The sequence below is a fragment of the Callospermophilus lateralis genome, chromosome 2 (assembly GCF_048772815.1).
Source record: "Callospermophilus lateralis isolate mCalLat2 chromosome 2, mCalLat2.hap1, whole genome shotgun sequence".
NCBI classification, from domain to species: domain Eukaryota; kingdom Metazoa; phylum Chordata; class Mammalia; order Rodentia; family Sciuridae; genus Callospermophilus; species Callospermophilus lateralis.
Genome location: NC_135306.1, coordinates 204,851,754 through 204,878,388, shown reverse-complemented (window position 1 = coordinate 204,878,388; position 26,635 = coordinate 204,851,754). Strand labels below are relative to the sequence as shown.

At 56.5% G+C, this 26,635-nt stretch overlaps 2 protein-coding genes across 7 annotated transcripts; one reads left to right on the top strand and one right to left on the bottom strand.

The window, feature by feature from the left end:
• Ltbp3 (latent transforming growth factor beta binding protein 3) lies at positions 1-16,287 on the top strand. 3 transcript variants are annotated; one of them, XM_076847552.2, is made up of 28 exons: positions 1-847; positions 3,492-3,827; positions 3,972-4,174; positions 4,359-4,464; positions 4,663-4,755; positions 4,929-5,051; positions 5,468-5,626; positions 5,719-5,904; positions 6,602-6,618; positions 6,696-6,768; positions 6,921-7,019; positions 8,846-8,971; positions 9,088-9,219; positions 9,343-9,471; positions 9,698-9,820; positions 10,017-10,139; positions 11,824-11,946; positions 12,131-12,250; positions 13,116-13,244; positions 13,538-13,705; positions 13,857-13,940; positions 14,241-14,369; positions 14,473-14,610; positions 14,705-14,845; positions 14,979-15,140; positions 15,219-15,299; positions 15,382-15,513; positions 15,614-16,287. In XM_076847552.2, exons 1-28 carry the CDS (start codon positions 526-528, stop codon positions 15,763-15,765), a joined length of 3,909 nt encoding a protein of 1,302 aa, XP_076703667.2. In that variant the 5' UTR covers positions 1-525; the 3' UTR covers positions 15,766-16,287. The 3 variants fall into 3 exon arrangements, with proteins under 3 accessions (XP_076703667.2, XP_076703668.2, XP_076703669.2); XM_076847553.2 differs by lacking the exon at positions 4,663-4,755; XM_076847554.2 differs by lacking the exon at positions 14,705-14,845.
• On the bottom strand, positions 16,141-26,353 carry Scyl1 (SCY1 like pseudokinase 1). Of its 4 annotated transcripts, none has more exons than XM_076847558.1 (17): positions 26,165-26,353; positions 25,679-25,819; positions 25,138-25,487; positions 24,649-24,739; positions 24,395-24,550; positions 22,521-22,679; positions 21,529-21,636; positions 20,837-20,950; positions 19,214-19,369; positions 18,474-18,662; positions 18,277-18,352; positions 17,905-18,069; positions 17,583-17,722; positions 16,931-17,011; positions 16,639-16,811; positions 16,496-16,556; positions 16,141-16,409 (listed from the first exon to the last, which is right to left on the bottom strand). In XM_076847558.1, the coding sequence occupies exons 1-17, from the start codon at positions 26,273-26,275 to the stop codon at positions 16,311-16,313; spliced, it is 2,370 nt and encodes a 789-aa protein (XP_076703673.1). In that variant the 5' UTR covers positions 26,276-26,353; the 3' UTR covers positions 16,141-16,310. The 4 variants fall into 4 exon arrangements, with proteins under 4 accessions (XP_076703673.1, XP_076703670.1, XP_076703674.1 ...); XM_076847555.1 differs by having other exon boundaries at positions 16,639-16,845; positions 16,940-17,011; XM_076847559.1 differs by having other exon boundaries at positions 16,931-17,008.
• Positions 26,354-26,635: the final 282 nt, after the last annotated feature.

Here is a 26,635-nt window from a genome sequence, read left to right as displayed (position 1 = left end):
CCTCCGGGCGGCAGCGACGACGCTTTAAACAGAAAAAAACTGTCTCCCTGGCCCGGGGCCAGCGTCCCAGCCCCCCTCGCCGCCGCTGCGCCTCGCTCCAGCCAGGGAAAACAACTGCTCACTTCTCCTGCGTCCTCCCCGCGCGCTCCCTGCTTCCCGGCGCCCGCGGAGAGAAGCCCGGCCAGGGGGAGGCGCGGAGCGGGCCGGCCGCCCGGCCTTCCTCTGCCCTCGCTCCTCCTCTCCGCCTCCACTTGCTCCGGTCTCCGCTCTCCGGCCTCAGTTCGGGGCCTGGCTGGGCTTCTCCCGGGCCGAGAAGTTTCTGGGCTCCCCGCAGTCCATCCTCCATCTCTTGGCCTCGCACTGGGCCCCCGCCCGCGCCTGCCGTCCCCTCCCTGCCCGCTCCCTCGGCTCCTCTCCCTCGCTGCCCTCTCCACTCTTGTCCCTGGCTCCCGGCTCTAGATCCCCGCCGGCGCCGGCCCCTCCTCGCCCCCGCCCGGGCGCGCCCCCCGGGGTCAGCGGCCCCGGATGCCCGGGCCCCGAGGGGCTGCTGGAGGCCTGGCCCCTGAGATGCGCGGGGCGGGGGCAGCGGGGCTGCTGGCGCTGCTGCTACTGCCACTACTGGGCCCGGGCGGCGGGGCCGAGGGGGGGCCGGCTGGAGAGCGGGGCGCCGGCGGGGGCGGGGCGCTGGCCCGCGAGCGCTTCAAGGTGGTCTTCGCGCCGGTGATCTGCAAGCGGACCTGTCTCAAAGGCCAGTGTCGGGACAGCTGCCAGCAGGGCTCCAACATGACGCTCATCGGAGAGAATGGCCACAGCACCGACACACTCACGGGCTCCGGCTTCCGCGTGGGTGAGGGCCAGGGGCTCGGGCTGGGGGAAGCTGGGAAGGACAGACGCCAGGACCAGGTGGGACACAGAGTGGAGCCTCATGCATAAAGGTGGGGAGCTGGGGGTACAGAGAGCAGAGATCTCGGCCCCGAGGGCATTAGTAGCTTGGGGGACTGCAGTCCTGAAGGCCAGAGTTGGAGGACTATGGAGGCCTGGCCTCTGAAGCTTTGGGTTAAGGTTGGGGCCTAGGATGGGGTCCTGGATGACACCAGCTTCATGGAAGGTGTGAGTTCTGAGAAGGAGTGCACAGGTTTTTCAGAGATATGAGCAGGGCAGAAAGCCTGAGAGAGAGAGAGAGAGAGAGAGAGAGAAATATTTTCCTGTCTTTTAAAAATGTCTAAAGCAGGCCCTGCCAGGAGTAGACACCTGTGTTTTCTGGGAGGAGGAGATAAGGTCAGGACTTGGGGGTGAGGGCGTCAGTCATTGGCAAAGTCTGAGAGGGGGGTTGAGACCTAAGACATGGGGTGCAGGCCTGGAGGTGGGGGCTGGTTTAGGTCCTCAGTCCCTCCTTTTCCTGTGTCTCCGAGTGTAAACTCTCAACATCTCTCCCTCAAAGGTACTCAGAGTCTCCCCACCCTACCCCAGGCCCTTAGGACCTCCCCTTCAGCCCAGAGCCCACCCTCTCTACAGCTCTCTGTTCACAGGACCAGGCCTGGGGCTTGGGCCTCCTCCCCCAGGGCCTGTGGGCCAGGCTGGGGGAGGTGTCCCAGCAGTAATTACCCTCCTGGGCAGGGTAATTAGGCCGAGCCCAAGATGGCACCAGCAAAACAGCCCCTCTCATACAGTCCCCTGCTCACTCACCCACTCCAGACCCGAGGAACCCTACTCCAGAGGTTCACAGTTCCCAGGAGATGGAGGGTGTGTGTGTGTGTATGTGCGCACACACACACACTGGCTGTGTGTAGGGAGCAAGATGAAGCTTTGGAGTGGCACACTGTGATTAGTCTGGGCCTTGTGTTGCTGTCTCAGTGTGTCTAAGTCACTGTCCAGGAGTGTATGGGAGTGTTTACCTAGTGAGCCTTGATGGTGTCAGGAGTCTCCTCTGTGTGTGACCTGATGACTGTATGTGAGCATGTGTGTGCCTGGCCTCCCAGACCCACTAGCCATCCTGTGCAGGCCGCTGTCTCCATCCGTGCTGCCCACATCCCCCAGGCTCAGTGCCCAGGCCACAGTGGGCGGGTGTCACTGGGAGGTCACACTCACCACTATGGGTGACTCACTGGGAGGCAGGAAGGAGAGGATCCTGCCTCCTCAGGCCCAGGACACACCTCTTCTGCCCTGGGAGGCCTGGTCCCCAGAGGCCCGGCAGGATGGGCTGGGATGCTCAGCCCAACCCCCATGGCCAGGAATGAAGGCTGTCCCTATAAGACCCTTTCAGGTGTCCAGGAGAGCAACAAAGCCACCTTCCCACCCTGGGAAGTGAGGGCAGCCTTAGCAAAGACAGGAGCAGGGCTGGAGCTTTCTCAGGAACTCAGGGCCCCAGACTAGAAGCACATGTCAGGTTTGACTATGTGACAAAGCAACAGAAAGTTCTCACCTCTTGCTCAGTCACACTTTCATTCATCCCCATGAACCTCCTTTGAGACCTAGAGCTGGGGCCCTCCAGGCCCCGCTCTCCAAAGAGCAGAGGTAGATGGTTTAAGGTTCTGGCTGTGTGACCCTCCCATGTCTAGGCAAGGACAAAAGCAGTGAGCAGGGGTGTGCCATGTCAGAGTTTAATCTGAGGGGGCATTCTCCAGGGATTATGGGATTGCAGACAGGTAGGAGGGAGGCAAGAAGCCATGAAGGGTCTGAGTAGCAGGGCCAGAGTCAGGAGGGACCAAGGCCATAGGAAGCAGGGGAGATGGGCTCATGGGATATTACTGAGACTGAAAGGTGGAGCAGGCAGGAGCAAGAGGAGTGGAACCTTGAGGGTCACTTATGCACAGTGAGCCCAGGTTCTGAGGTACTGATTTCTAACAGTATCCCTGGTGTAGATGCCCAAGAAAGGTCCTGGTGGGGCCATAGTTGTATTCAGAGATGGGACATCATTCGCAGTGATGAGGTGGGGGCTGGAGGGGCAAGGTAGAAGGCAGGGGAGAGACAGCCAGTAGAAGGAGAGGCTGAGGCCTGAATTAGGGGGAGAGTGGAGGGAGAAGAGGAGGAGGCACTAGGGAGAACTCCCATGCCCAGGGAAGGCTCCAGAGGAAAGCCAGAGGAAGAGCAGGCTGCTCCCTCCTGATGGTCACCATCATTTGCTACTTCTCTGTGTGAACTGCACTGTGCTAAGCATTTGTACAGTTCTTGCCTCACTGAATGGACACATCTGCATGCACGAGGGCACCGTAGCAAGGGCAGGGGAAGGAAGTTGCTCAGGGTCACACATCTGGCTCACGGCATGGCTAGAATTTAAGTTAGAAACTTAAAACTTCAGAACCCACCATGGGTATAGGGTGTTGGGGACCTAGAGAGGGCAGTTTCCATGTGTGTGATACATTTTCAAATCCAGTTTCCCAAGAATGATGGAGCCAGTAGGTGACAAGGAAGGTGGGGGGGCAGGACGTGGGAGAGGGGAGGCCTGTGGGCTGGGCTCAGCACAGGCCCTGATCCACCTCCCTCACCCCCAGTGGTGTGCCCTCTGCCCTGTATGAACGGCGGCCAGTGCTCCTCCCGAAACCAGTGTCTGTGTCCCCCGGACTTCACCGGGCGCTTCTGCCAGGTGCCCGCTGGAGGAGCTGGCGCGGCCACTGGCAGTTCAGGTCCAGGGCTGGGCCGGGCCGGAGCCCTGTCCACAGGCGCGTTACCACCCCTGGCTCCTGAGGGCGAGCCTGTGGCCAGCAAGCACGCCATCTACGCGGTGCAGGTGATCGCTGACCCTCCTGGGCCAGGGGAGGGGCCCCCTGCGCAGCATGCGGCCTTTCTGGTGCCCCTCGGACCAGGGCCAGGACAGACCTCAGCAGAAGGTACTGGAGGATGGGCAAACCCAAGGGGCTCGAGGTGGGTGAGCATGGATATGACCAAACCCTGGTGGGGGGCAGCCCAGGAGAACCTCAAGGCTGCAACCCCCCTGACAAGGCAGCCCTGAGGCCACCGCATCCCGCCCCCAGTGCAGGCCCCGCCCCCCGTGGTGAACGTGCGTGTCCACCACCCGCCCGAGGCCTCCATCCAAGTGCACCGCATCGAGGGGTCCAACTCCGAAGGCCCAGCCGCGGCCCAGCTTCTGCTGCCGCACCCCAAGCCCCCGCACCCACGGCCACCCACCCAAAAGCCCTTGGGCCGCTGCTTCCAGGACACGCTGCCCAAGCAGCCAGTGAGTGAATCCACAGTCCCAAGGGCACCGCCCTTTGGTTTTTCAGGGTCTCCCTGCCCAACTCATTAAAATTGCTTAAGGGTCTGCAGGTTGAGGTCGAGGAGCCGGACAGGGAAAGGGCCCCAGGAGGGAGGTGAGTGAGGGCAGGGCACTCTGTGACCTTACCCCCAATCCCTATCCCTAGTGTGGCAGCAACCCCCTACCCGGCCTCACCAAGCAGGAAGACTGCTGCGGGAGCATTGGCACCGCCTGGGGCCAGAACAAGTGCCACAAGTGCCCCCAGCTGCAGTGTGAGTGCCTGGTCTCAGTGGGGCTCCCCCACAGGGCCACCCATCCCATCCTCCTCCCACCTCTGCCATAGAAGTCTCCAGCCCAGTGGCCCCAAATTCCTCCCTCCTTTCCCTCCGGCCTCCCCCGTGGCCTCTTTTCCCTCCAGAGAGACCTGCAGTGTCCCCCTATTCCCCTGCCATGCTGTCCTTTCTCTGCAGACACAGGGGTGCAGAAGCCTGGGCCTGTCCGTGGGGAGGTGGGTGCAGACTGCCCCCAGGGCTACAAGAGGCTCAACAGCACCCATTGCCAGGGTATGGCCAGTAGGAGATTCTGTGGGCTTGGGGAGGGGTGGACCTGTTGTGGGTGGTGAAGGTCTCAAGGTGGGCAAGGGAAGAGACAGAGTTGGGGTAGGACTCTGAGGGTCTTGGAACAGCTTGCTGTCACCTTATGGCTCCAGACTAGAGAAACCAAATTCTCACCGCAGACATCAACGAATGCGCAATGCCAGGCATGTGTCGTCATGGTGATTGCCTCAACAACCCTGGCTCCTATCGCTGCGTCTGCCCACCTGGCCATAGCTTGGGCCCCTCTCGAACACAGTGCATTGGTGAGACACAGGGTCCTTGGAGGTTACGAGGCACAGGTGGGAGGGGAGGAGCTCCCAGGATCGAGAGTCAGGTCAGAAGAGATCAGAAGGGGGTCATGCATTGACTGCAGGAGAAACAAAACCCAGAGAAGACAGAATCAGTGATCAAAGGGGTCAGAGGACATATGAGATCTTAGGTTAGAGGTCATATGACATAAAGGCTTATATGAAGTCAGGCTCCTATAGATCAGGGGCTTAATGGGAAGGTGGGGTAAAGTCCAGAGCAGCTAGAATCAGGGGTCAATAGTCTTGTAGATTTCAGGAGTCACATGAGCCACACGGGGATGGGCTAGAGAAGCAAGGTCTGGAGCAGATGGACAGAGGGATGTGAGCAATAGTTGGTCCCAGAAGCCCATGCTGCCCACTACCCCCTGCAGCAGACAAGCCAGAGGAGAAGAGCCTGTGTTTCCGCCTGGTGAGTCCTGAGCACCAGTGCCAGCACCCCCTGACCACGCGCCTTACCCGACAGCTCTGTTGCTGCAGTGTGGGCAAGGCCTGGGGTGCGCGGTGTCAGCGCTGCCCAGCAGATGGCACCGGTATGCAGGGGGCTTGTAGGGTGGCAGGGGTGGGGGTGGGGTGTTTTCTGTCTGGAAAACACCCACTTTTGTGTCTGCTGTCTCCACCACAGCTGCCTTCAAGGAGATCTGCCCAGCTGGGAAGGGGTACCACATCCTCACTTCCCACCAAACCCTCACCATCCAGGGTGAAAGTGACTTTTCCCTTTTCCTGCACCCTGATGGGCCACCCAAGCCCCAACAGCTCCCTGAGAGCCCCAGCAGGGCACCACCACCTGAGGACACAGAGGAAGACAGAGGTCTGGCTTGGTCCCTTGACCCTTGATCCACACATATGACCTCTCCGTCTAAGCCCTAACTCCTAATCCCTTTCCTGAAACACTGATCCTCCCAGACTGAACCCAGAAATTTGACCCTGGGGCATAGCCTCCTAAGCCTTGATCTGTAACCCAAGAACCTCAACCATTGCTCCTCAGACCACCAAGCAACACAGCCTAACTCCAGGAGCTATCTCTAGACCCTTGACCCAGAGACATGACTGTTGGATTCTTAGAGACCCTAACCATATGGGCATGTGCATGCCCATAATTCTTGCAGTTGGAGAGGCTGAGGTAGGAGAATTATAGGTTCAAAGACAGCCTCAACAATTCAGAGAGGCCTTAAACAACTTAGTGAGACCCTGTCTCTAAATAAAAAATAAAAATAAATAAAGGGCTGGGAATGTGGCTCAGTAGTTAAGCCACTCTGGGTTCAATCCCTGGTACCAAAAAAAAAAAAAAAAAAAAAGGAGGGGCTGGGGTTGTGGCTTAGTGGTAGATTGCTTGCCTAGCATGCATGAGGCACTGGGTTGGATCCCCAGCACCACTAAATGTAAAATAAAGATATTGTGACCACCTAAAACTAAAAAATATTTTAAAAAAAAGGAGAGAGAGACCCTAAGCATACAGATCTGACTCACACCCCAGTGTTTAATATCCCTATTTTTTTCCCTTTTAGGGGTGACCACCGACCCAGTGAGTATGAGAACCCAGGTGGGAGAGGCAGGGAAGGTGAGGGATTCAGGTAGGGTTTATGCTGCTGTCACCCACAGCCAGTGAGTGAGGAGCGGTCTTTGCAGCAGAGCCACCCTACAGCCACCACCTCTCCTGCGCGACCCTATCCAGGTGAGCTGGGCATTTCAGGGAGCAATTCTCAGGGGCTAAGTCTGGGGTTGGGGGAGTTAACAGCCTAGGCACTGGGGGGCAGTGAAGCTGGGGTAAGACCTGGGGGGACAAGGGAGGCTCAGTCTCTTAGGAGCCTTCGGTGCTGCCTGCAGAGCTGATGTCCCGCCCTTCACCACCTACTATGCGCTGGTTCCTGCCGGACTTACCCCCCTCCCGAAGTGCGGTGGAAATCGCCCCAACTCAGGTCACAGGTAAGGTCTGCTTGGCAAGGCCATGACCCCCAACTTAATTTCCGCACTCCCCCCGTCCCCCTCCAATCATATCATAGCATTAACAGGCTAACACTTGTCCAGGGCTGGGCTCTGGGAAGTCCTGGTGAAAGAGGGATTCCACCGCACCCTCAAATGGCCCAAGCAGCATGGTAGAAAGTCTGAGGGCTTTCACTCATTTGACCTGTGTTTATTGAATAACTGCTCTTTCCCAGCACTGTTGAGGTGCTTGGGATGCTGGGGGAACAAAAATAGAGAAGAATTTCCTGTCTTTACAGAGCAGACAAAAACCAGATCAATCTGGGAAAAAAAAAAAAAAAAAAAACACCTAGTATTTCTTATAAATGCTATGAAAAAATAAATCAGAGAAGGAGGAAGAAAGTCTGGGGGTTGTGATAATATTTAGGGTATCAATGAGAGAAAACCATGCAGAGTTTTAAAGATTAGAAATTCAAGAGGAGTGGGGAAAGGAGGGGCATGCAGGTTGAGGAAAAGAACATTCCGAGGGAAGAGAAGTTTGGGTAAAGGCATGGAAGTATGAAGCACTGGGTGGAGGAGAGAGAAACCAGACACAGATGGGTGTTTCTGAGCCAGGGAAAGCCCAGTGCGTGGAGGCTTGTTAAGAGGCTTGGGTTTGATGCCACTGGCTATGGGAAATGTCTGAAAGGACTGAACATCAAAATAATTGCTAGCTCAGACTGAGCAATCCCTCTGTGCCAGGCACTGTCTAAAGAGTTTACAGACTAAATATCACTTAATCTTCTCATGCTGAAAAGTGAGCCTTGTTGCCTCCTTTTCCAGATGAGAAAACTGAGGTTGAGACAGTTTCAGTAATTTGCTCTAGGTTACACAACTGAGCCAAAGTCAAGCTTGTGTTGGCATGGGCTCCAAAGCCACAAGGGAGTTGTCAACCTGAAACTCTGAACCTAGATGTGCTCCTGGAGTTAGGGCTCAGGTGGAAGGTGGCTGCCCCAGGGCTGTGGGAATGTGAAGGATGAGGCACCTGGGGAGGATGTTAAGGAGACCTGTGGAGAAATACTCCAGGGGAGGAGAGTAGCCTGCAGAAGCCTACTAGTGGGTCAGGTAGGAGTGGGTCAGAGCAGAGGTCAACACCACTCCTGGGGTCATGATGGGGGTCAGTGGGGATGTGCTTGAGATGAAACTGTTGGATCTTGGGATCAAAAAGAGGGAGGAAGAGGAAGCAGGGAATCCTGAGCTTGGTGACAAAACTGGGTGAGAAATGTTCCTGCATCTGACCACGTGTGCACAGCTGTGATGAAAGTTAGGATTCCCAGGAAAGGGCTTCTAACTGCCTTGGGAAGGCAGGTAATCATCCATTCTGGAGTGGAGCACCCAGGTCCCTGGGGGAAGGTGTATTGAAGTCACTGGTTAAAGGATATTGGTGTGATTGAGGCTATAGGATGACTGGGGAGAATGGGATTTTAAGCCCCTTGGGGAAGGATATTGGGACAACCGAGACCCTGAGGGGATGTGGTTTGGTTTCAGGTGACTGGAGGTCAGGCTCTTGGAGTGAATGGGAATGGAAGTATGAAAGGTCTTGTTATAAAGGTGATAGGGATGTCAGATACCTAGGGTCCTTGTTTGGGACTACCTGGGATCTTGATATGAGGGTTTCTGGGATGAAGTGTAGGAAATCCTAGGATTGAAATAGGGGTGTGCAGGAACCTGAAGTCACCTGGTGACCTGGTTTAGGTATCCGGGTCTGTGGGTCTGGATGTCAGGGTCTGCCCTGGGGCTGTGGCAGGTGAATGCGCCCTCTTTGCCCCCTGACTCGCCCGTGCCTGCAGAAACCGATGAGTGCCGACTGAACCAAAACATCTGTGGCCACGGAGAGTGCGTCCCGGGCCCCTCGGACTACTCCTGCCACTGCAACCCGGGCTATCGGTCGCATCCGCAGCACCGCTACTGCGTAGGTAGGTGAGCGCTACGCAACACTGAGTAGGCGGGCGGGTGCGCAGGCAGGTGGCTCTGAGGGAGCCCTGGCTCAAAACTTCCCTTTGATGTCTCCTGGCCCACCCGTCCTTCTCAGACGTGAACGAATGTGAGGCGGAGCCCTGCGGCCCGGGGAGGGGCATCTGCATGAACACTGGAGGCTCCTACAACTGCCACTGCAACCGAGGCTACCGCCTGCACGTGGGCGCCGGGGGGCGCTCGTGCGTGGGTGAGCGCCATGGGCACAGGGGCAGTACTCAGTTTCTTGGGTGGAGAGCGCGCCTCTCCCATGCTCTGGTTAACCCTTCCTCCGCCCCCTGATCTCTTTTCCCGACGCCTTTCTCCCGCTCAGACCTGAATGAGTGCGCAAAACCTCATCTGTGCGGCGACGGTGGCTTCTGCATCAACTTTCCCGGTCACTATAAGTGCAACTGCTACCCAGGCTACCGACTCAAAGCCTCCCGACCGCCGGTGTGCGAAGGTGGGGACCCATCCACACCAAAGGGTGGATCCCAGATGTCTCTCCACCTGGGATGGGGGCGGGAGCCTGCAGTAATCTCTGCCCAGCTCTGAGCCTCTCAGATCGGGGTTCGGAAGCCCCAAGCATCCTGTTCTTGATTTGTGTTGGAGAGAGGCCTTCCAAGTACCCTGAGCGCCGGACCAGCCAACTTGTGCCCAGACGGGTCCTCCTCCTTTCTCCTGTGCAGACATTGACGAGTGTCGGGACCCTAGCTCCTGCCCCGATGGCAAATGCGAGAACAAACCCGGGAGCTTCAAATGCATTGCGTGTCAACCTGGCTACCGCAGCCAGGGGGGCGGGGCCTGCCGCGGTGAGAGGGGACTCGAAGGCTAATGGGTGGAGCCCTTCCCGGATGGGGCGGGGGCAGGATTAGGGGCAGCAAAATGTGCCTCGTGGGCGGAGCGTCCTGAGAAGGGCGCGCCTCGGCACCAAGCCCAGGAGGAGATTTCTCGACAACGCGCATGCTACGGTGCCGCAGAGTCTGAAGCGAGCTCTCTACGCTGCAGACGTCAACGAGTGCTCGGAGGGCAGTCCCTGTTCACCCGGCTGGTGCGAGAACCTTCCGGGTTCCTTCCGATGCACCTGTGCCCAGGGTTACACACCGGCGCCAGATGGCCGCAGTTGCGTGGGTGAGCTCCTGCACGTCCCGATTGCTACCCTCCAACAGCTTGTGCGCTGAAGCCAGGCATTGTAGTCGCCCTGTCTGTAAAATGATGAGTGGACGGGAGGTGACTAATTCATTCCCCAGCTCTTTTATCCAGTCAATCATTTTCTCAGCAAAGGGGCTGCAGAGTTTCCAGTAGGAAGTCTTAGGAGGCAGTGCTTGAAACTGCGTTTGCAATGCATGTCTCTTAAATTTGAAGGTAAAAAAATATATCAAACACAGGGTGATGGGCACCCCTGCACTAATGTTTACTGTGCACCAAGCGGTGGGCTAAGGGTTGGGATTCAGAGGACCAAAGACACAGACTGTACCAGAGCTGGGAGCTTGAAAGGAGCTGGGATACTCCTTGGAAACCAGCACTGGACTGGGAGGAAGGAAACCTGAGTTGTGTTAAAGGACTGATAGGAATTAGTAGAGCAAAGCACAATGAGAGGGAACAGAAGCCAGACAGTAGTGGAAGAAAAGAGAGTAGTCATCTCAAAATGGCCATAAAATGATGAGACATCAGAGAAATATTGGAGCAGATTAACTGGGCATGCTGGTTGGGAGATAAGGTGAAAAAAAGAGGGGAATGAGAGACCCTCTAGGTATGTGGTTTGGTAATTCAGTGGATGGTGCTGCCCACTAGAATATGATACCTAGGGGAAGACATATTTGGGCAGAAAGATTCTGAATTCTTTGTTGGCCAAGGGGAATCCAAACCCATGGGCACCCTGTGCTTCTCTACTGGAGATGTCAGTAGAGGCTAGGCCATGTGGGTTGGTAGTTTGGTAGTCTTGGGCCATACATACCCACGACTGTGGACTATGGGAGCTATGGAGTGTTGAGGCGAGGCTTGTTCAGTCAAGGAGGGTGAGCTGGGTAAGGGGAGCATTTGGCAGAACCTGGTAGACACTGATGCACAGGGGCAGGTGGAGGTGAGGGAGAAGGAATAGTAAGAGGATTCATGATGGAAAGAGGGATGGTAGGTGGACTGCAGAGCACCATTTGAAAATCTGGGGAAGCCAGGTGTGGTGGTGTATACCTATAATCCCAGGCTGAAGCAAGAAGATCAAAAGTTGGAGACCAAGTCAGGCACCATGGCACACGCCTATAATCCAAGTGTCTTGGGAGGCTGAGAGGACGAGTTCAAAGCCAGCCTCAGCAATGGCAAGGTGCTAAACAACTCAGTGAGACCCTGTCTCTACACAAAATACAAAATAGGGCTGGGGATATGGCTTAATGGTTGAGTGCCCCTGAGTTCAATCCATGGTCCCCCCACCAAAAAAAAAAGGAATGTTGGAGGCCAGCCTCAGCAACTTAATGAGACTCTGTCTCAAAATAAAAAAAGGTCTGGGCATGTGGCAGGGGTTAAGCATCCCTGGGTTCAATTCCTGATACAAAATAAATAGTTGGGGAAACCTAGAGCAGTATGAGGAGAAGGGCGGGGAGGGTGCCTCATTTAGTGAGGGTCTGTGAAGGGTATGAAGGCCTGGTCTTCTTGGCATCAAACCTAGCCAGGGGCCCTGAAAGCTCTTGGCTTGGCCACTGGCACACGTGGGAGCTGGCCTCAGCTCAGATACTCCAGGCCATGAGCAGGAATGGAAAAAGAGTAGCAGAGCTCAGAGACTAATATCATCCTGGCCCTCTGACACCACTGTGTCCTACAGATGTGGATGAGTGTGAAGCTGGGGGCATATGTGACAATGGCATCTGTACCAACACACCAGGCTCCTTCCAATGTCAGTGCCTCTCTGGCTACCATCTGTCAAGGGACCGGAGTCACTGTGAAGGTGAGGGGTCCTAGAGCTGGGGCGCTGGCTTGTCCCTCCCTATCCCAGGACCCTTACTGCCAGGTCTAGTCCCCATCCAGATCCCAGATGTGGTATGGGGCTATGGAGCCTCCCGGGACACTGAGGGAGGGGTGCTTTGGCAGCTTCAGCCCCTGAGACTCCCCACCTCCTTGTTCTCCTACAGACATTGATGAATGTGACTTCCCTGCGGCCTGCATTGGGGGTGACTGCATCAACACCAACGGCTCCTACAGATGTCTCTGCCCCCAGGGGCATCGTCTGGTGGGTGGCAGGAAGTGTCAAGGTATGAGGGATTGGCTGAGGGCTTCTGAGGGGAGTAGCAGGGTGCAGTAATCCCCCAGATACACTGGCCTTTCTGTCTTTCCATCCATCCATCCATCCATCCATGCATCCTACACTCAGCTGTCCTTCCATTCTTTCACCTGAATAACAGAATAACAGTAATAATGACATTAGTGCTTCTGTGATGCTTACTTTGTGCTAGATGTGTTAGTCCAATTTACCAACTCACCCATACTTGTGTTCATCCTCAAGAGATAACTGAGCACTTACTGTTTGCCAGGTTCTGTGCTCTGTACTAAGTACTCAGCAATGACCAAGGGCTCCCAGCCTCCAGTGGTGGTGGTGGTGGTGATAAACTAATTTTCAGCATTAGAGTGCAGGGTGTCAAGAGGTTCTGGACTAGCAATCAGTGGGGAAATGACCACTGAATTGGGACTTGAAGCAAAATAATAGTGGTTCTCAAACAAAGGCATTGGATGGTATTTCACCCCCCAAGAACAGTATTTGCAAAGTACAAAGATCTGGAAGTTATGTTTCAAGGAGAGCAATGCTGATATCCTGAGCATGGGGTTAGAGGGAGCTGGAGGGAGCTGGAGGGTGATGGGACTGAAGGGTATTGGGAGAGCAAACTGAGCTGAGTTAGGACTTCATTCTGTTGTCATTGGGGGACATTGAAGGATGACAGCAGTGAGTGTACCTACCCACCTATGTGGACCAGAGGGCATCTCTCTGGTGTGTACTTGGAAATCAAAGTGGAAATTCAGGTTCTGAATTTCAGGTCCTCAGGGCATACTCCAGGGAAGGAGGCAGTGGTTCTTGTCAGAACCATTTCTATCCCTGCTTCTTGCTCCCTTTGCTCCCTCCAGACATAGATGAGTGCAGCCAGGACCCTGGCCTGTGCCTGCCCCATGGGGCCTGTGAGAACCTGCAGGGCTCTTATGTTTGTGTTTGTGATGAGGGCTTCACCCCCACCCAGGACCAGCATGGCTGTGAGGGTGAGTATCCTCCCAGTTTTCTTCTCAGACTAGACAACTCCCCTGAATTGCAGCTGGCCTTCCCAGAGATGTCTTGGTCCCATCCTCCTGAATTTGGGGAACAGAAAGATCTCTCTCTTGCCTGGGGGAGCCAGACTTCCAAGGGCCTGAAAACCATGTGGAGGAAGGAACAGGGCTCTCCCATGGTGCTAAAGGGAGGCCAGGGAAAGTGGGGGACAGTGATGTGATGGGTGGGCAATGTAAATTTGGGGGGGTAGTTTATCTGCATGACTCTGAGCTGCCTTCCCCCTCAGAGGTGGAGCAGCCCCACCACAAGAAGGAGTGCTACCTTAACTTCGATGACACGGTGTTCTGTGACAGCGTACTGGCCACCAACGTCACCCAGCAGGAGTGTTGTTGCTCACTGGGGGCCGGATGGGGAGACCACTGTGAAATCTATCCCTGTCCAGTCTACAGCTCAGGTCAGGAGCCGGCAGGCCCCTTTCCAGAACCTTAGTTTGTGCCTCAGGAAACCAAACGGGGAAAATGGCTCCCTGCTGGATAGTTGGGAAATGTGGTGCTGGCTCTGGCCAGCAGACTCATACTCAGTCCTCCTTCCTTCCCTCCCTGCAGCTGAGTTCCACAGCCTTTGCCCAGACGGAAAGGGTTACACACAGGACAACAACATTGTCAACTATGGCATCCCAGCCCATCGTGGTAAGCCCCAGCGCGGCTTCTTCCACCAGGTCGGGCCCGCGCAGCCTGGCCCCCAGGCTTGGCTCCCAGTTGCTGGCTTGGCGTAGGGGTAGGCGGTGCCAGATCGGCTCTGCGCACACATCAGGCTCGCCCCACCCCTGTACTCCTGGTCCTTCACTCTGGAATGGTTGGAGGGAAAAACTTCTCCCGCGGGTTTGGCTTTCCTCCCTGCGTGAGCCCCGCCTACCCCTTCCGCCTGCCTGCGGGGCCGAACAGCTTAGAGGTATAGGCGGCTGGGCGCCCTTGGTTGGTCACCCGCAGACATCGACGAGTGCGTGTTGTTCGGGGCGGAGATCTGCAAGGAGGGCAAGTGTGTGAACACACAGCCTGGCTACGAGTGCTACTGCAAGCAGGGCTTCTACTACGACGGGAACCTGCTGGAGTGCGTTGGTGAGCGCAGCTCGCCGCGGCGGCTCGGGGGATGCGGCCGGGAGGCCCGCAAACCTCCCGCCCGCAGGTCTGCCCCTGGCATCCGCACTTTTTCTCCCTGTAGATGTAGACGAATGCCTGGACGAGTCCAACTGCCGGAACGGAGTGTGTGAGAACACGCGTGGCGGCTACCGCTGCGCTTGCACGCCCCCGGCGGAGTACAGCCCCGCGCAGCGCCAGTGTCTGAACCCCGAAGAGATGGGTGAGGCCCGGGCTGGTCAGCTGGGGAGAGGGAGGGGGCGGGGCCCAGGCCCAACTGTGACTACCACCCCCACCCATCCCCTCGCTGCCTGTAGACGTGGACGAGTGCCAGGATCCGGCAGCCTGCCGCCCTGGCCGCTGCGTCAACCTACCGGGCTCCTACCGCTGCGAGTGTCGCCCGCCCTGGGTGCCCGGGCCCACCGGCCGCGACTGCCAGCTCCCCGAGAGCCCGGCGGGTGAGGGTGATGGGCCGACTCCAGGGCCCTGTTCATAGGGTGGAGCCCAGGGCCTCCACACCGGCTTGGGTGGGGTGGAACCGAGGAAGGTCCCTGCCTCTGGTTCCTCGATGACGGCCGGTTCCCTTCGCAGAGCGTTCCCCGGAGCGGCGCGACGTGTGCTGGGGCCAGCGCGGAGAGGACGGCATGTGTGCGGGCCCTTTGGCCGGGCCTGCCCTCACTTTCGATGACTGCTGCTGTCGCCAGGGCCGCGGCTGGGGCGCCCAGTGCCGCCCGTGCCCGCCGCGAAGCGCCGGTGAGCTGATGAGGGGAACTCTGAGGGCGGTAACTGGGGTACACCGACGACGTCGCTCACCTCACCCCACACTCCCAGGTTCCCAATGTCCGACATCGCAGAGTGAGAGCAATTCCTTCTGGGACACGAGTCCCCTGCTGTTGGGGAAGCCATCGCGAGGTAAGGCCTAGGGGGACGAGGCCGGGTTAGCACCATGGGCAGGGGGCGATGTTGACATCGGTAATTCCACCGGTCCTTACAGACGAGGACAGCTCGGAGGAGGACTCCGATGAGTGTCGCTGTGTGAGCGGCCGCTGCGTACTGCGGCCAGGCGGCGCTGTGTGCGAGTGTCCCGGTGGCTTCCAGCTGGACGCCTCTCGAGCGCGCTGCGTTGGTGAGCTGGACAGCGGGGCCCGGGGGCGGGGCGGCGGGGGGAGGGGCGCCAAGCCGGAACTGGAAGCTAAGCGAAATCCGCACCTGTCAACCACCTGCAGACATCGATGAGTGCCGAGAGCTGAACCAGCGCGGACTTCTATGCAAGAGCGAGCGCTGCGTGAACACGAACGGCTCCTTTCGCTGCGTCTGCAAAGCCGGCTTCGCACGCAGCCGCCAGCACGGGGCCTGTGTGCCCCAGCGCCGCCGTTGACACAACCGGGTTGTCATGGCCTGCATCTCACGCTGATGGGTTTTCATTGACATTGGGGGTGAGCTCGGTCTTTTATTCCTGCCTCAACTAGGGACAGGGACCCAGGAACCCTCTGGGGCCCACAGACCCCTTTCTGCACCCCTAGACCCAAGGGTGCCCATAGTGGCCCCGTCAGGTTCACTGCAGATACCGATCTGCAGGGTGCTGTCGGTCTCGCTCCCTGAGGATGAATCCTAGACGCTGATAAATCAGATCGTGCCTCTTCAGTTTACTCGCGGCTTTGAAAGCAAATTGATGTTCACATCTACTGCTGGTGGGGACTGCACAGAGCAGCACCAGATCCCAGCCACCCAGAGGGGCTAGCTGAGCCCGGGACAGGGGTGTGAAATAGAATTTATTGTGGCTCTGATTATGTACACATGAGATGTGCCTGGCCAGGCCAGCCGGGCTCACATGGTTTGTACAATAAATACATCCGCGGGGCCTGCTCTCCGTGGCTGGGAGGGCTACCCCAGAAGTTCAGTCCAGCTTTCGTGCTCCCAGCTTCATGGGACCCTTGGCTGCCTTCTTCTCTGCGCGTTTGGCCTCCATCTCCCGTCGCCGGTCCTCACGCTTTTTCCGTGCCAGCTCTGCCTTGACCTGCCCTGGAGTCAGGAAGGGGAGGCAGGCTGAGGGCTGACCTGCCCTGCCCTGAACCCTAGTCTGTCAGCCCTCCAGGGGAAGGACTTACGGCTCTCAGTCTCCAGGCCCTCCCAGTTGTCCTCACCCCATGAGTCCGATTCTGGCCTGGGCTGAAAAGGGAAGTGCGGGCTGCTGTGGGGGCCAACTTCTGGCTGAGTTCCACCCCGGTCTGCACCCTCAACAGACCCATACCTGGGTGCTAGAACGCACAGACAGGGCAGCAAAGGGGTCACCCTTGTCGTTGGACTCTGGGCCACCCCAGTTATACTCGCTGGCCAATCTTGTGCCTTCAGGGGGTGGCTCTGGGGAGCTGGGCTCCTGCCAGCCCTGGTCCCAGGAACCTTCAGCTTCCCAGCTGCTCCAGTCTGACTCAGGAGATTTGTTTTCTGGGGGGCTGACCTGCAGAAAGAAGGGTGGGAAGGAGTGGTTGGGCCTGCCCAGAGGCAGGAGCCAGATCCTGCCCCACAGACACACTCTGCCTGACCCAGCTCACCTGTCCAGCTGTGCTTGCTTGGCCCCTGGTACTCCAGTCATCCTGCTGGGCCAACACAGACTCAGCCTCCTGCTGCAGTATGGGAAGGAGAGGGGCATACCAATGACACACCCAGCCCTCCAAAGGGCAAGTAAGCGGGCCCAGGCCTGTCCTAGACATGAGCTTGGCCCTTTGGTCTTTTACCTTTCTTTATTTCCTTCCCTGTCAGCCAGATGGGTAAACTGGCCAGAGCTCTGATACAATTCACTCAGAGCAGCACCACTCCCTCCCCCGCCCATCCTCAGCCACCCCTGCAGCATGCCTGGTCTGGTTTTAGAGGAGGGTATATGGGGGACTATCCTTACTCACCCCGGGCTGAGTGGGCACTGGAGTAAACAGTGGGCACACAGGAGAGTAAGAAGTCCAGCAGGCAGCCTAACCACTGCCTGCCCTGCCTCTCATCTGACCCTGCTCCTGGAGACCCCTGGGATTGGGGAGGAGATCAGCTGCTATCTCTGACCTACAGTGGCCAACTCCATGAGGTCTACCTGTCAGGACTGCTGTGCAGATAATACAGGCTCAACTCCAGCCAGGCCCCATATGTCTGGATTGGCATCCTGTGGCTCTCTGGCGGTCCCCTGAGAGCCTCCTCAGCCCCACTAACCTCCAAGCTGCCCCAGTCCTCATCATCCCATCTGTCAGCAGTACTGCTATCCTCTGTTGTGTCCTTGTCCTCCTGTGTCTCCCAGCGGTCTGAAGTTGTAGAGGTGGCAGAGAGAGGTGTGGGGGCTGGGGCAGGATGTCCTAGAGAACAGAGGTCCCGGGGCTGTCAGGGAGGTCTTGGGAGAGGACAGAGGTTGCTGAGAGGAAAGGGATACACGAAAGGAAGGGGCACCAAGGAAATCCACAAGGAGACTAGACCCCATTCCATCCCCTATGTCCCCATCACCCTCCTGGGGGAGCCAGATAATAGCTGGGATACTTACCCTCAGGCATTGGTCTCTGGGGCACATTGGTCTCAGCCTGTGTAGCCATGGGGTGTGCACGGATCAATTTAGAGGTAAGTGAGGAGACTCCAGTCACAGCCCAGCCTGCCCAGCTGGCTGCAGCTCCTCCCATCCCAGGGCTGGAAGCTGCATGGACATCCTTCTCTGGGCAAAAAGAGAAACAGATATGGGCACCTCAGGCTCCACAGGGAGGTGATAGAAAGGTTACAATGACTTGTAACCGTCCCCTCCCTATCATAGGCGGAGGTCTTCCCATCTGTGAAATGGATGCTCCAGTGGAGGTTGGACATGCCAGATGGCAGGCAAGGACATGGAAGTGGGGGAAGAGGGAACACAAGCATGGCCACTCACCCACTTCTGCCAACTGGGTGGGATCCTCAGACACAGACTCCAGTTTGGACAGGAAGCTTCGAATGGCCTTGAAGGCCTGTGGGATAGCAAGGCGCCAAGCTGGGGGCTCCAGGGTTCCTGAGAGCCTACCAGGCTGGCTAGGGCTCAGATATAACCCAGAGTCCCAGCTCCAGGGCCCAGCCCCAGCTATGCCTCACCTGGTCCCGCACAGATTTTTCAGGGTCCACAGTGAGGCCACACAGTACAGGCAGGATCTTGTGGGCACAGTCGTTCATTGAGTAGAAGTTGTGGGTGGCAGCAAAGCCCAAAACACCCGCAACCCGGGATGGTGCAAATGGGTCCTTAGTGGCCCGGCTGAAGGCGGAGGTGAGGACTCTGTGTCTGGTCTGGAGTAGGGCAAGGGAGAGAACTCCTAAGTATAGAGTCAAAAGTGGGACCCGGAACCTCCAGATCAGGGCCAACCATGGGACCTCCGGGTCTAAAAATGTGTATTTATCAAAAATAGCTTAAAAGGCACAAATTTACTTAAAACTCTGGATCTGGGTTTCTCCTCCTCAAACCCTGGACTCCTTTCTGCCTCAGGGTAACAAGGGCCAGAATAGCAGCCACCCTGAAGCTAGAGCATGTGCCTCCCTTCTTCCCTGCCCTGCTGATCCCACTCATTCATTCCTATTACTGTCTGGGCACAGCAGGTGTCACATTTTAAAACTTGGGGGATGCACACAGGTTTGGGGCTAAGCCAACCTGGATTCAGATCCCAGATTCACACCTATGCACTGTGTGACCTGGCACAGCTCACTCCACCTTTAGGAGCCAAGACACTGAGGCTAGCAGGGCTCTCTGGGAGCCTTCGTGTGGGAGACCATGAATGACCGCACACACAAGGTTCCTGGCTTGAGAGGAGGCCATGGTCCTATGGCAGCTGTAGGACACTCACACTGGCACTGAGGTAGGAGCCAATTTTTCCCAGGCAGACCGTGGTGTTGCAGCGGATTGGGCCCTGTTCATCCTTGGCCTGCAGCCGGGCAAAGTGCTTCATGAGCTCCACGTTGAGGTTGGCTTCATTTAACTTTGGGGCCAGGAGCAACATGGACTGCGGGGTGAAGGCAACAGTAGGTATTATGGGCCAGGACAGGAATGGTCTCCTGGGCCACTGGTGGCCCCTGGCTCTTAGCAGACCTGCCAAAGCCCACTCGGCCTGCTCCTGGCCCACCCAGTATGTTGAGAAAGGGGAGCTCCCCCTTTCCTGTCCCCCTATACAGTAAGATCTCAAAAGTCTTGTACTCCTGTCTCCCATCTCTCTCCTGCCTGCAGTACACTCAGGCTCTCACAGGAACATTCCCCACAATGTACCAAACTGGCTTAGGCTGAGGTCACCAATGAACTCCAAGTCACTAAATTCAATAGTCAATTCTGTCCTCATCAAACTTGATTCCTTAGCAGTTTTGATAACCCTACCACCACCACCAAATTCTCCCTCTGCTTTGAAATTTTTGTTTCTGATCTACCAGGAAAGGAGTCCTGGTCCTCCCCCCAGCCTCACTGGCTGCTCCTTTTGCTGAGATCTTAATCTTTAGACACCCCAAAACAAATCCTTTGGCCTTTTTTTTTTTTTTTAATATTTAACACTGGGCCCTGTAATCTCACCTATTTCATGGCTTTAAATGTCTCTCTGTTAGCTGATAGCTCCCAAGTGTACACCACTTGCCAAAACTTCTTGCCTCAACTTCACATGTGCATAACCAGCAGCCAGCTCAACAGCTCTACCTGACCATCGAGCAGAGCTGGCCAAGCCAGGGCCCAACCGCCTTCTACAAACCTGCTCCTCACTCAGACCACAGCACTGCTCTGTTCTACCCACCACCGCACACCTTGCAGGTGGGCTTTGCTGGTCTCATTCCCAATGAATACAGCAGGTTTTCACCATACCAACAAGGCCCAACATTATCCTCTGACTTCGCCTCCTTCAGCCATCTCCTTTCAGCCATGCTAAACCGCTTACTTCTACTTCCTACTTCTATAGTCCAGGCAGCTTCCAGACTCCAGGCCTTTGCACCTGCCGTTACTTTTGCAGGAGACACATTTCTTCCCTATCTCCTCATGGGTTGAATCCTTCACCTCTTTACTTTCAAGGGATACCTCCTAAGCAAGGTAGTCCCTTTTTAAAAACTGTAGACCCTCCTCTCCCCACTCCTTTCTGATGTGATATATATTTTCTAATTCTATTTCTTGTCTGCCAGGCCCATTGTCTGTACCTCTCAAGGGAAAGGGGCTTGGGCTGCCTTGTGCAAACTGCGTACTAGCCCAGGGCACAGGATGGGCACAAAGAAATGTTCAGTGAGGTCTGCTGAAAGGACTGTAGTCACACCTGCCACATACCACCACTGGCTGCAGGACAGCCTCCACAGTCTCGACCCAATGCAGAGCACATGGTAGTACCTGCCCCACCCATAATCTGCTTAGACTTGCAAGCAGAAGGCATGGCCTCTGTGTCCTATAAACAACCCCCTCTATGCCCTGGAAAACTGGAGGTGGTTACTCTTTGCCTGGCCATACCTACCTTGACTGTCTGCTCCCGGATGGCGGGGTTGGTATCCAGAAAGCCATGTACAACATGGGGAAAGATCTGGGTGTTGACTGTCGGCTCATCAAGGTATTGGATAAACTGCTCCATCTGTAGCCCAGGAGGGTGGGGGGTAGTGTGTGTAGGGGGGAGAACACAGCCAGCCCTCTCTCGCCCCATACAGGTTTGGAGCCACTCTGGTTTCCCACTATCCACCCCTGGCCAGCCAGGTTAGCTTATTAAGCCCCATGCCTGTGTTTGACCCCAAGAGGCTTGATGCAGAGAGGGATTGGGACCTGAGAGCCACGAGTTCTTCCTGGCTCACAAGAGTCCCCCATCCTAGGCCTCATCAGTCCTATGTAATGTTCCCAGTTGCCCTGGGTTGGCAGGAGATATTGTATCCCCACTCATCCCAGGGTGACCACATCAGAAGATGGGGTGGCACCTGAGCCCTGTAGCCTGGGCACTCCTGAGATTGCCAAGGAGCCCTGTGATTCACCTCATGACAGCCTGGCCTCCCTGCTCCCTCAACTGTGGAATGTTCAGGGGAGGGTTTTCTGGGGTCCCTTTGCAGCCAGGAAAGGGGCTCCAGCCACCTGCTTGGAGCAGGAGGTAAGGAAGGTGTCTCTCCAACAACCAGGGTGGGTATGGGTGGGTAGACCAGGGCAGGGCCTGGCCAAGGCCCCTACCTGCTGCAGGAGGCGGATGCGCATGGCGCGGTCAGTGGATGAGAACATCTTGACCACCACAGGAATGATCTTCTGCTGATACTCCTCAGCACTGAGGAACTTGCCCACCTGAGGATAGGAGGGAACAAGTGTTCAGCCACGTCCCCAGGGCTGGATGACTTCACAGGGCTCACTTGACTTATTCGGGCTCCCTGCTGGTTTTCCAGGGTAGGAAGGAGGTGACACCAGAGTAGAGGGATCAGGCATTTCTCCAGCAGCTCCTCTGCCCCTACCCCAGCTCAGTCCTGCCCCTAACCTTTCAGGTTCAAGGCCTCTTTTAGGAAGCTGATGGAAGCTGTGCCCCTCCCTATGAACAGGTGTCTGAATGTCATATGTACACAGAATTCTGGCTGTGATTTCTGGGGATTCCAACTTTTCAGGACTTGATGGCTGGCTTTTCTACTTCTAGCAAGTTCCTTCAGGGGAAAAGGATGTCCTGGGGATGGGGCAGGTAAGGGAAAGGCAGGTGACCCTGAAAGGTGGGCTGGGGTCTCAGGAAGCAGGAGGAATCCAGCCCCAGAAGTCACTTGAGTGGTTAGGAAAGAGGAGAGGAAAATGGGGTGATGGGCAGGTAGTCCCCAGAGCCCTGGGAAACTGGTTGCACAGATCAGGCTAGGAGAGTCTGTCTTAGGAAAGGAGGAAGGGCCAAGTGCCCTGAAGCAAGGGTCTGAGGATCAAGAAATGTGGAGGCACAGGTTCTTTAATCTCAAAGGGCAAGAAGTCCCCACAGTCTCCCTGTAGCTGCTCAGGAGGTCCTGGCTTGCTGAACCACCAGGACGGTGGCAGAAAGCCACCTCATATGGGTCTTCCCTCACCAGGCTGCCTGCCCCAGGCTGCCCATAGGGCTGTTCCCAGTCCAGGAACATCTCTTTGGCAGTTTGGATACACCCTGCCAGCTCTCTGGATCCCACAGGTCTTGAGGCTCCAGGCTTTCCAGGTCTCCCCTCAATTACCTTGAAGAGAGGTGTGAGGACCACAGCCCCAGCGTTGCCAAACTCGAAGGCAGTCAGCAGCTGGGGCAGCACCTTGTGCCTACAGAAATCCTCAGGGAATGAGTCCAGGCTCTTGCTCAACTCTTGGAAGAATTTTTGCTTCTCAGCGGGCTCTTTGATCTAGGGGAACAAGGACAAGGCACAGGGAGGAAGCCAGCCTGGTCACACACATTGCCCAGTCACAAGTGAGGACAGGAAGTCACCCCCAGGTCTGAAGGGAGAAAAATAAAGCTGTGGGCTCTAGAGCCCAACTGCCTAGGCTCAAAGGCCAGCTTTCCTGCTTACTTGCCATGTGGTTTAGGCAAGTTCCTCCATCTGTAAAATGAGTTAAAAACTCTATCACCGCATAGGGTTGTTCTGAAGATTCAACTGGAAAATGCACATAAAAGCTGTCAGCACAATGCCTGGCACACAGCAGGGCCTCCAGTGACTGTCCTATCTTGGCCACCTAACTTGCGGCTGCTGGAAGAGCAGCCACTAGGGACACCATACCCTCGGTCAGCAGCAGTGACTGCTAACAACAGCCTAGATGGGAAAACACTTAAAAAAGAGGGAAGGGCCATGTGAGGAGAACTCCACCTAACAGGCCTGCTGCCCTCACCCGCCCCCACTCCCCCACCCCAGCCCAGAGGCAGCAGGGCTCAGCATTTCCAGTGGCTTCTTCAAGATGCAGTTCAGTTCCCCATCCTCCAACAGCCCTCCCTGTCCCCACCTAAGCCAACATTCTCCACTCCGTTCCTTGGAAGTCTGTGGAAGTGTCTGTCGCCCTCCTCCCCTGTCCTGATTCTCAGCCACCTCTCTGTGTTCACCACACATGACCGGGCCAGAGCAGGTGCAGAGAGCGGACCTCCCTCCTTCATTCCGTGTGACTCTCCCTTTACACAGATACCAACATTGAGGTTCAGAGGTGAAGCACAGGGTGCCCTCCTCACATCTTCCCATGAGCTGGTCCCTCTGTCTGGAACACTTCCCCCAGTTACCAGCCCTATGGCTCCCATGTTCCTGTCCTTCAGGTCCTATTTCAAATGTCATTCCTAAGAGAGCTCTTCCCTGAGCACCCCATCCCCTCTATTTTCCTGCTGGCAAAGAGAACTGCCTAAAACAGGGACCTGGCCTATTAACCCCTTGCTCGCTCCTTGAGGGCAGGTCTAGATCTGTCTTTCCCTCCCCACCCCACTCCAAGCCAGCATGGGGCATGGCACCCTGGAGACCAGAGTCAGGAAGTATTGTAGAGTTGCTGGAGCAACAAGAACAGTCACTAAGGATCTGCTGTGTCCAACATGCACAGCGGCCCTCTATGTTCCACAGTGGTGCATTCAACCAACCATTGATAACAGACATTAAAAATTAATGTGTTCATATTGACATGTAGACTTACTTTTGTCATTGTTCTCTAAATGATACTGTATAATAACTATTTTCATAGCACTTTCATTTTATTAGGTGTTATATGCCATCAAGAGATGATTTTTAAGAATGTGAGAGAATGTAAATAGATCATATGTGTAAATACTATGCTGCTTTATATAAGGGACTTGAGTATTCTTGGATTTTGGTGTTCTTGGGAGTCCTAGAACCATGGATATCATGGACATCAAAGACGACTAGGCTGTGTACTCCCCACGCTCCTGTGAAGTAGGCACTATTACTAGAGCTAAACTTCAACAAGGGGAAGCCAAAGCAAGGAAGAGTTGGAGCCAGAGTTGCATCCAAAGAGTCTATTTGTATAGTCCATGCCTGTCTTCAAAGGGTTCAGTTGTGAGAGAACCTAAAAGTGGGGTATAGGGCAATTATGGGAAATGTAGGGCCAAAGCCTAGGCAGGTGGGGGGCTTACCTGAATCTCTTCCAAGAAGAGGTTGGTCTCCACAAAACGGTTGTTCATGAAACCACCAGGTGCCTGGCAGTTCTGCAGAAAGCGGGCTGGGTTGGGACGCACCTTAGGGTTGGCTCCCACCAGTTCGCAGTAATGGGGCACCAGGGATTTGGGAATCTGTAGAGTAAGACTCAGTGTCAGAGAAGGGGTGGTTGGTGAAAGAGCAGAGAAAGAGCAGCTGGGGCAAGGCAGACAGCCAGGGGCTGGATACTTACCTTCCCAGGATTGCGAAGGGCAGCCGCCCGAGGTAGGGGCCCATTGAAGACTTCCCAGATGAGGCAGCCCAAGCGCCACATGTCTGCTGACCTGTAGCAGTAATCCAGAGCTGCTCAGAGCCCTACCACCCATTAATGCAAAACCCATCCTGCCATGGCAGGTCCTGGCTGTGTCCCTCAGGTGTCCCATCAGCCTTAAGCAGCTGGTTTCACTAGCCCCATTTAACATATATTAAAAAAAACAAGGTTCAGAGAGGCAAGGACATCTGTCCTGGGTCACACAATTTTCAAATTCAGAACCACCCAATGCCCAAGCTTGTGTCCAATCTGCCCTACTACTATGGAGCCTCTGGTAGCAGTCCAAGGACCCTGATACTCTCCCAACCAAGCAACAAGGGACAGGGGAGTGCCAGCTAGTCTAGAGATCCTGAGGCTACAGGGGGCTTCCACAACAGGACAGACTTAGGTATGCCGCCCCCAGTCACCCACCACTTCTCTCTGACCGCTCTGCCGCTGTTGTCAGTCAATTCCGGGGGGTCATACTGCTCAAGTTCAGGGATCCCCTTGCGGGGTGGTCCCCCACCATTGCCCTGGGCTGAGTACATGTAATCCAGGCCCCCAAGTTTCCACTCGCCAGCTCGGTCCACAAACACAGCAGCCATACAGACATTATTGTGGATAAGGTTGCAGTCGTTGACCAAGAAGCTGAGAGCTTTCACTATCTGGTGTAGCCCCCAGGACAACTCCTGTTCCTTCAGGCCACCAGCATCCACTCGAGCCTTGAGGTACATTCCCAGTGGGGTCACAGCCTCTGTCACTACATGGAGGCACTTTTCTGTCTAGGGAAGGAGAGAGGGATGTCATGGATGGGTTAGGGAGAAGAAGGGGAGATGAGGAACAGAGACAGTAGAGAAGTTCTAACTCTGGGGGTGCTGAAATCCAAGGGGTGGAAACCAAGGGACAGAGTGAAGACAGCAGTGGGAGACTGGGAGATGGTGAGAACAGAGATAAACAAACGCAGTGCAGGTACCTCCAGCCCATCGATATAGGCCAGGATGTTGGGGTGCCGGAGAGTCTTGAGGCGCTTGAAGGCAGCTTTGGCCACCTGGGTCTGCTCTTCGGCGCCAGGCTTCACGTCGTACACGAATATGGACACCAGGCTGCCTGTGGCCTGGAGGACAGAGAGGCCAGAGGGTGGGGGCCAGGCTGACCACTCGGCTGGGCCTGGGTCTCACCATTTCGTAGATGGTCCCCGGAGCAGAAGAAAAGAGACGCAGGCCAGGTCTCTCCCCTGGTCAGCCCTTAGGGACTCGGCCGGGCTCACGTGACCCCTACCCCGTCTGCCTGTCGGTCCCTCGGTCCTTCCGCCCGCCACGTCGGCACTGCCCGACCCCTCCCGGCCCGTTGCCCCGAGCCTCCGCCTCCACGTCAGACCCGGCGCGACGCAGAGGAACCGGCGGTGCGCAGTAGGCGAGGCCGAGGTCTGCCGCGGCCTGCAGAGCCGGGCCGCACTCACCTTTTTGCGGCCGCGGTGCAGGACCCAGGGTCCGGGCGGGCTGCCTTCAGGAACCTCCGGGCTGAGCTCGAAAGGAAAGTCCCGGACCGGGTCCCGGGCAAAGAACCACATCGTCCCCGCCGCCGCCGCCGCCGCCGCGGGCTCGGGCGCCTCCGCTCCGGGTCCTCCGGCCGCCCGAGCCGGGGCCGGGCGGGGGCGGGGGCGGGGCCTGGGCGGGGCGGGGGCGGGGCCGGAGACTGGGAAGGCGGGGCGGGGCGGGGCCGGCAGCGCCAGAACCAACCCTCCGCTTCCGCGGCGGGGTCAGCCCCTCCAGATCGCCCGAACTGCTCGGACTTCGGCGTCCTTAAAGGCAAAAGGGGCGTGGAAATAGAGCCCACCTCCTAGCGTTATTGTAAGGCTGAGAGCTTGAGAAGAAACAGATGAGAAAACCGAGGCGATGAAGGGGAGAGACGGAGAGACAAACCGTGAAGG